Consider the following 9,335-nt stretch of genomic DNA (forward strand, 5'->3'; position numbering starts at 1 on the left):
ATGTGTTTTCAAGCCAATACCACAGGAAGCCACTGCTAAGCAGTGAATGGACTAATAATTTCTGGGCTGCAAACCAGAGTTAGGTTCTGTGCAGCAAGGGTTTTAAATTAGGAAACTTGATGGGAGTGATTGGGATCCCTTGTAATCTGCATTTCTTGATCCATAACTAACACTAGACCAAATAAATAGTTTGATTTGGTATAAGGCAGTTTCTTAAATACATATGATTCTTGCCTAAAATATGAATTCCTCAGGTGGCCCTAGAGAAATATTCACTTTATGCTTTGCATTAATACATTTTTCTGTATTAGGAACTGCTAGACGCCCTCAGTTCTTTTCCATTAACTTTCTCACTTTTCAAGCCAGATGTACTGTTTACATTTTTTTTAGTTGCCTGTGACCCAAGCACATTGAGCACTGAGTTCCTGTTAGACTCGCTTCTACAGTTCACAGTATTCCACATTTACAGTGTTGTTGACATGGCTCAGGTAATGAACTTACTCAGGGGACATGTTTACTCTGATCCTTCCAATGCACTCAGAAACTGAACAGCTCAAGTCCTTCCAACAAGTCTAAGCAAAATTGCTGCTGTTACTTGCAGGTGCAGCCAGCTCTTCTTCAAACAACTAATGGTCAACATAATAGAAATGCCGATTTCAAGTGACACTATTCTTTTGGAGTAGGCAGACAAGGTAAAGAAAGACAAAGCAATACAGAAGCTAACCATTTTTCAGAGAGAATGCAGTGTGTGTAAACCACCATTCAGCAGAGGGAAATAGGTAGCCCTTTCAGCCAACAAAAGCTGTATAGTGTGGGAAGGTGGAAACACAGCCTGCCTTACATCTTCTAAACTGGCCTGTTTTCTGTTACAAGAGCTGGAATAAAATTTAACTGCCATTTCATTTGCTTCAGGCAGCAAAACAGCTAGAGACAGTCTCAGCGAGTTTTTTTCAGAGTAAGCAGCAGGCATCAGTTGAACCACCAATCTTCATTAAACAGCAAAATAGTAGACTTTGGAGTTTATCAGACAAGGGAAATTGGAAGTATAATCCAATGGCAATGCAAACGCAATCATGGGGTTTAACGTTATTGCGTGATAGACTACCACACACAATTTCAGGCAATGGGAAGTCAGTCCGAACGCAATCATGGGGTTTCACGTTATTGTGTGAGAGGTGATCACACGCAGTTTTGGGCAATGGCAAGCTATTTTTGGGCAATGGGAAGCCAGTTCAAACGCAATTCACATTCACATAAATTCGCTGAACTAGCAAATTCATGTGAATGCGTTCTGGCCCCGCTTTCTTTTCATTCGAAATTAAGTGAAATTCCTCACGTGTGATAAACTCCTTTGGAAAATGCAGACAGATCCACCCCAACTTCTGTTAATACAGGTGAATGGAAGTTTATGCAGAGTATCTGACTTGCAGTAAAATACTGGCTGAAGCATCTAAAGGCAACTTTCCTTAAGTCTATCAAATTAAGAACACTCCAACTACTTACCTGATTGGCAAGGGAAAGGACTGTGGCTTCAAAGGGCCTACAGTGACCACATTTCAGTCACAGGTCAAATCATTTGGAATTTGTCTTCATTATCAAATATTGACTTGCAACCAGGACTTAATGTCCATGCTTGTATTATCTTATTCAGAAATGCCAGTTTAGATCCATAGAAACATGCATTATTTGTATACAAAACAATTTAACAGCATTAATATGGGTGGGGCAGGGAGATTTATTCATTGCGGCTTCAAACAAATGTTGCCAGCTTCTTTTACCTACTCTTTCAGCAGTCATTTTATCTACAGGTTTCACCTGGTGATTTTTGAAAATCGAGCTTTGTTAAAGACACAATAACAGGTCAGAATTTTTTTCCCCTGTTGATTTGACAATTCTGTTTACCTTAACCACTTTCTTTTAAATGAAGGCAGAACAGATCGAAAATAAATCAGATGCTGTTGGACCATCACAGTAATATTCGGTGCTAGCTAAGCATAGTGGTTTGAGTGTTGGACTATGACTCTGGAGACCAGGGTTCGATTAATCACTCAGCCATGAAACTCACTGGGTGACCTTGGGCAAATCACATGCTCTCAGCCTCAAGGGAAGGCAATGGCAAACCTTGTCTGAACAAAACTTGCCAAGAAGACCTCATGGTGGCCTTAGGGTCTCCATAAGTCAGAAATGACTTGAAGGCACTCAACAACAGTAGCCCTCAAAAGGCGAATCATTAATGTAAAGTGTGAAAATGTGCCACTACTTTTGATTCAAAACCCTAATAATTTCTCTGTGATTGCACCTCGACTGTGGAATTTCCTACTCAAGGAAGTTAGGCTAGCTCCATCAAAAGTTTAGCTGTGGCTTTTTATGAGCCAGTAGGATATTATACTCCTTTTAAAAGTGAAAATAAGCAGAAGGCAAATGGCCTGACTCCAATTTTTTTATATTCAATATAGTCATATATTCAAAATAGTCTCTCAAGGCTTTTTTCCTTCTTCTCCAATTGGCACTCCTTGTCAAACCAGATGGTATCCTTGGGATTGGTAGAGCCTGCACCAGGATGACAAGGATTTGCTACATATGTTTTATCTTCTTGAAGATGATGAATCAGATCTTCTTATCCCCAAATGGTAGTTACGGCAGGTTGCTCAGATAATGTAGTTGTTGTGTGCCTTCAAGTTGTTTCCTACTTATGGTGACGCTAAAGCAAACTTGGTCTTTAATTAAGGCTCTGGATAGATGGGCCCTATGGGGAGCCGTCATGATGTGCCAGGGGTGGCGCTTCCAGACATGACTCGCCCCTTGCACGTGACAAGGGCATCAAAATGGCGGCGCCCTGTACACATGGACGCCGCCATTTTGACGTGACGGATGCGCAGTGTCCGCACATCTTGGTGCCTTTGTGATGCTGCAAGTATGCCATTGGTGCCTTGTGGAGTCACAACGTGCCATAGAAAGAACCTGCTTTTTGCGGGTTCTTTTTGCTGCGTGAGGGAGCCGTGCGGTTTGTCTGCTGCAGCTCCTTCGCACAGCAAATCCTGCCTATGTTATTTTTATTGTCATAGAGCATCCTGGTCCTTGGTTTGAACTTCCCCTTGATTTCAGCTTCTGGGCGCAATACAAAGTGTTGGTTGTTACCTATAAAGCCCTACATAGCTTGGGCCCGAGTTACTTAAGGGAGCGCCTCTCCCTACATAATCCGCCCCGCACCCTCAGAACAACTGGGAAACTTTTACTTGATTGCCCCAAGGTAAAACTAGCAGCTACCCATCGGAGACAGCCCCCACCCTCTGGAACGCACTCCCAGAAAAGATCTGACTCTGTTTAGATGAGGAAGTCCCCCCCCCCCATAACTGATGGTTTTAATGGTCTGTACATGGCTCAGGTTTTTATGCAATCTGTATGAAATTGCGATTTGTAATTAACGGAATTTTTACTGTCTTGTACTGTGACATGTGTCACATAACTGTTGTACTGTAAACCGCTTTGATCTACAGGAAAGGCGGTATATAAATAAAGTTTTTATTTTTATTATTATTATTTCTCAGATCTTGTGGAATAGGTCTCTCATTCTTCCCTTTTTGTTGCTGTCTTCTATTTCTCTACATTTGTCATTGTAGTAATTTTCCTTATCTTTGCATGCTAGCCGTTGTACTGTTGCATTCGTGGTCCTTAATTTATTCCTATCTTCTTTTTGTTTTGTTTCTCTTCTTTTGTCATCCATGTTTTCTTCACTTTCCTTTTGTCTGTCGGAAGTTTGGACACATCATGAGAAGGCATAAATCAACAGAAAAGACAATAATCTTAGGAAATTTGGAGGGTAGTAGTAGAGGGGGCTTTTATTTCCTGGGCGTTAAGCATCCCCCAGTGTATCCACATTGCCAGATACTTCCTATTGCCCCCGTGTGACAAACTCCAAAATTGTGCATTTGGGTTGGCCCACTAAAAAGATATCTATTGTTTGGATGTTATTGGATCAGCAGGTCTATTGTTCCTGCACTGTCCAAGGGGAGTGTGTGCAATGGGGTGCCTGCGCCTTTGAGATGGAAAGGATGAAGGAATGGGTCGAAGAAGTGGGAAGTGCTGCCGGGTCTGCAAAGAGGAAGAGGAGGGCTGCTGGGTTCTTGGTAGGAGTGTTTGGGAGCCTCTGCGCTGAGGAGGAAGAGGAGGGAATTGCAAAGCCAGATCAGCCTGAAAGGGGCGGAGGAGGAAGGGGAGGCTGGAGGGTGAGTCAGAAGGATGCTCCCCATTGAAGCCCCGCAGGCAACACAGGCTTCATCCATGCCCACCCCACTTTGCCTCTGCCTGCAGGAGGGGATGCTCCCCTTGGGTCTCTTGGTGGGGAGGGTCTCTAGGGAGACACTGCAGCTGGGCAGCAATCTGTGCTCCTTCTCCCTTGCCATGGCAGCAAGGATTTTCCTTAGTGGGGAAGGGAAGGGAAGAAGGAGAGCTCCCTCTTTCCCAGGATAAAGTGGGCAAAAAGTCAGGGTGCCCAGGCGTCCTCCTTTTCCAGGACATACCCTACATCTCAGCCTTCTGTCCATGTGGAGTGTCAAAATGTCCTCCATTTTGAGCATGACTAAGAAGCATGGCTTTATATTTATGTGAGTGTTTTTAGCTCTTGTTTGGCCATCTCCTACATTTCCTATATTTTATGGGGCCTTGCCCTCCTTTGTGATGAGGACATCTGGTCGCCCTGGCAAAGGTAGAACACTCCTTCCTTGCCCCAGGAAGGAAGGGAGGTTGTGATACATATGCACCTGGATAGTGGCACTTTTGTTATGTGCAGAGCATCCATGTAGCAATCTTGCGATGGTCTACTGCAGTATTTCTTCTTCATAAAAGTTCTAAGGGGAAAGCACACAAAATAAATAATAGACCGGTGTTTACCAAACCTTGGTCCTCAAAGTGTTTGGGATTTCTAACTCCCAGAGGTCCTGGCTAGCCTAGCCAACAGTAAGGAATTCTGGGAGCTGAAATTCCAAATATCTTGAAGACCAAAGTTTGGGAAACACCGATCTGTTGCCATTCCTTTAGAACTCAAAAGGAAGGATGGGATGTAAATTGAATAAGTAAACATGGTTTGAGTGTTGGACTCTTTAGACCAGGGTTCAATGCCCAGCTTGGCCATGGAAATCCACTGGGTGACCTTGAGCAAGTCATACTCTCTCAGCCTCAGAGAATGGCAATGGTAAATCTTCTCTGAACAAATTTAGGGTCACCATCACTTGGAAGTGACTTGAAGGCACACAACAACACATGATCTCAAGCATGCATCTTTAATAGAATATAATATTTTAGCTCCTTCCCAAAGAGGATACTGACTGCATGGCCAGTTGATCCTTTTATTCACCCCCCCCCTCCTGCTCTTTGTCCAAAATGCAAAGGAAAAGAAGGAAGGGTTGAGAAAGAAGAACTTTCATACCAACACAGTTGCAACATATAGCATCTCACATTCATTCACTCTGACATTAAAACTGGCTTAGTACAGACAGATTTTTTTTAAACATGAAAACTATTTCTGTGCTATCCATGTCATGACTATCATAAAAGTATGGACCGTGTATTTTTGAGCCATAATTTGCTTGTGTTTCTTGTGCATGAGTTTTATGTGTGTGTACAGCAAAATGTGTACATTTGCCACACATAGTAAAGGTAAATGCACCTTCTCCTGAAATGTTGGTGTACTGAAATGACCTTCAGTGAGTCGGCAAAATACTACAGTACTTATTTTTATCACCGATTTAGCTCAGAGCAACCTCTGCTGGAACACTGTTGAGGTCATCTCTGGAACTCATTGTAAGACACTGATATCCAAAATTATTATCACCATTAAAGGAGGCAAAAGTTCCAGAGTTTAGAAAGGAGGGAGTCATGCTTACTCTGGGAATATGGTCAGGTTGGAAGCCATGCTCTTCTTGACTAGGTTTTCTGTAGTAGTGACTACAGATGGGAGCAGTGAGAGCGAATCTCCCCAAAGCTCTAGGTGATTTTAGACAAGTACCTTCTCTTGGCTTCAGCTTCTCATCTGCATTATGGGCATAACATTACCGACCTACTAAACAGTTTTGTGTGTCACTGAAAAGATACAATATGTCATTTCACAACTGAAACAAAGCCCTACATGAATACCTTATTTTTGTTTGTTTTTTAGACAGCACTAGACAGCAAAACTGGCAGCATCTGTTATGATGGACATTCCCTCTTCTCCCATGAGCAAACTTGATTTCTTCCAAAGTCATACACCTACAAATGGCTCTGATGAATCAGAAATGTCAAAATCCCTTGAGGACTGGAGTGATGGTGAGAGTGATCTGGATTCATGCAGAAACTCTCCAGAGCACTCATGCACGGCTCCTTTTTATTTTATCCCTTCTCAAGACAAGGATATTATTGCTGCAACTGAGGAGAGGGAGGCAGAACTACAGCTGTTCTGGCTCTCCCGCCACAAAACCCAGCGGTGTCGGAAGAAGGACATTTTGGCCCAGGAGGTGGAGGAGGTCATACCCAACATTGGAAAAGGAACGCATTTGCATGGGAGCCATCTACAGCTGCAGGGTGCACGCAAGAAGAAAGTACATGTGGAGAATGGGCAGGAAGTGGCAGAGGCACCGAATACCAAAATTCCCCATTCAGATAACATTGTGCAGTTGATAGATGAACATGGGGTGTATTCTTCAGCCAAATTGGTACCTGCCACAGAACTAGCACTCTCACCATGCCCAGAAGAGCAGCATTTGGGGCATAGTGACAGAGATGGAGAGGAGTTTGAGATCCGGGAAGTGATAGTCGATGAGAAGCCATTTCAGTGTGCCATCTGTACAAAGGTTTTCAAGCGGGCCTGGGAACTGTTCAGTCATGAGGTGGTGCACAATGAAGAACGCCCATTTTGCTGCCATCTGTGCCAGGTATGTGGAGGTTTGAAATGGTTCTGTATGTGTGCACGGGGTGTTGGAAATAGAAACTTGAATGGCAGGGAGAAACTGCTTAAATTATTGTTTCCTGTTATGAGTCTTCAGCAGGAGATAGAACATTTAACTGCTCTTAGGAGGGAGAGAAGCTGACAGCTAGAAAGAACCGCATATGTTATTTCATGCTTCTCACTTTAGTTGAGCTGTAAAGTTTTCAGTATGGGAAGCTTTTCCTAGGATCATTTATCTTAAGAAGAGAGAACCAGAAGTTAAAATAAGTGAAAGAAGAAACTACCTATAATAGGTTTCTGTAGCAGTCTACATTGAATGTGGAGGTTTGGTTGCCCCCAAAACAAATGGTATGCCTTCTGAAATCTGTTTCCTTTACCTCACTCTTCCTTGGTAACCAGCTGGTCATTTTCTTTGCAATTGCATTCAAAACTGCTAACATGTTTTCTTCAGCCTCCACCCACACGTCTAGTAACTATTACAGAAAAGGGGGGGAAGCAAAGGATGCTGTGAAAAAATATTTATAAAATATCATACTTATGTCAATTTAATCCCACACCCCCATCTTCACACACACACTTTTCTAGGAGTTCTGTCTTTTAGCGCTCTGCTTTTTTTGTCAAGTAACTAGCACGGTCGGCCCTCCGTATCCACGGATTCTTTATCCGCAGTTTTAACCATCAATGGCTTGAAAATATTCCAAAAATATATGCATTTTAATAAGGAAACCTTGGTTTTTCTATTTTATATAAGGGACACCAGTTTATTATGCCATTATATATAATGAGTCTTGAGCATCCATGGATTTTGGTATTCACAGGAGGCAGGGGGATTCCTGGAACTCAAACCCCAGTGGATTCCAAGGGACCACTATAGTGACTAGCTATCCCCAAAACAGCAGTTCGTCTGAAGTGAGCATTTTTCTTTTGCATCTGATGAAATGGACTAGAATCTGCAAAAGCATATGGTAGAAATTTCTTTCCCTCAGCTTCACTGGTGCTGTAAAAATCCTTGATATCTTTTCAAGCAATTTTCTGTTTTTAACTTATATGAATATCTAGAGTGATGGACATCTTCTGTTTGCTTGGCTGTATCAATTTGAATAATCAGATTTGTAAAGAAAAGCAGATGCTGGATATTATTTTTCTCCTTCCCACAGGTAACCTCTGATTCTTGCTCAATGTATGTCTCTGTGTGTTGCTTTCTTTCATGCTTTCCTCTTCCAATCCAGGCTTCATTTAAGCGCCATTCTGACTTCAAGAGCCATGGCCTCGTCCACACAGAAGAGCGGCCTCATTGCTGTGAGCTTTGTGGGAAGCGTTTTAAGCGTGCCTCCAATCTAACTGAGCATCGCCGGATCCATTCAGGGGAGCGGCCACACCACTGTGCTACCTGCACCAAACGCTTCAAGACACCCTATGAGTTGCAGAGACACATATTAACACATTGTTCAGAGCGGCCATTTGCCTGCACTGCCTGCGGGAAGGGCTTTGCAGCAGCAGGGGCCCTTCTCCTACACCAGCGGCAACACTGTGATGACAAGCCTCATGTCTGTGGTATTTGTGGCAAGAGGTTTGCCTATGGACATAGCCTGCGTGTTCATGAGAGGGTGCACACTGGTGACCGGCCCTTTTCCTGTGCTCTCTGTGGCAAAGCATTCAAACAGTCCAATGCCTTGGCTTCACATGAGCGGGTGCACACAGGGGAGCGTCCCTTTGCTTGTCTGACATGCGGCAAAGCTTTCAAGCAGTCATCGTACTTGGCTATCCATGCACGCTCGCATACGGGTGAGCGACCCTATGCCTGTGTAACTTGCAGCAAGGCCTTTGCACGTCCCTCACTTCTCCTGCAGCACCAGCGTGTCCACAGCACAGAATGGCCCCATCAGTGCCAACACTGTGGCAAGCTGTTTAAAGACCTGGCATATCTGGCAGTGCATGAGAAGGTACACACCGGCGAAACCCCTTACAAATGCGCTGTCTGTCAGAAGGGCTTTGCCCATCCGTCCAACTTACTGCAGCATCAGAGAATCCACCAGGATGGGTAGAGGGAATGGTGTGTCGCTAATAGAAACATGAGTGTGTAATTTGCACATGTGCTCCAACCTGTACCAGCAAGAGCGTGTGTACTGTGATAGAAAGAGAATTCTCTTTGTATGCTCTTTGCATGCACATTAAATCATGTGTCAGCTCTGCTGGGCATGCATTGTACACTATTGCACTAAGGGTTCACTTATCCCTTTGTGTAGCTCCTGCACTACTTGTGCTGGAACATATCAGAGCTTTTGGGTACTTCAGATACCCTGTCCTATGAATCTTTGCCTTTCCCCCCTCCTGTTGCAAGCAGTTTCTAGCCCTTATGATTACAGAGATAACATACTAGATATTTTAGTGTTTTACAAATCAGATAGTTAAG

General features: G+C 43.5%; 1 protein-coding gene across 3 annotated transcripts; it reads left to right on the top strand.

Annotated features, from left to right (window-relative positions):
- Positions 1-611: 611 nt before the first annotated feature.
- LOC149303492 (uncharacterized) lies at positions 612-9,238 on the top strand. 3 transcript variants are annotated; one of them, XM_089481279.1, is made up of 3 exons: positions 612-692; positions 6,155-6,908; positions 8,152-9,238. In XM_089481279.1, exons 2-3 carry the CDS (start codon positions 6,189-6,191, stop codon positions 8,965-8,967), a joined length of 1,536 nt encoding a protein of 511 aa, XP_089337405.1. In that variant the 5' UTR covers positions 612-692; positions 6,155-6,188; the 3' UTR covers positions 8,968-9,238. The 3 variants fall into 3 exon arrangements, with proteins under 3 accessions (XP_089337405.1, XP_089337403.1, XP_089337404.1); XM_089481277.1 differs by lacking the exon at positions 612-692 and adding an exon at positions 4,172-4,226; XM_089481278.1 differs by lacking the exon at positions 612-692 and adding an exon at positions 4,482-4,604.
- Positions 9,239-9,335: the final 97 nt, after the last annotated feature.

The sequence above is a fragment of the Sceloporus occidentalis genome, unplaced genomic scaffold (assembly GCF_023333645.1).
Source record: "Sceloporus occidentalis isolate IW3139 unplaced genomic scaffold, rSceOcc1.0.p SCAF_14, whole genome shotgun sequence".
NCBI lineage: Eukaryota > Metazoa > Chordata > Lepidosauria > Squamata > Phrynosomatidae > Sceloporus > Sceloporus occidentalis.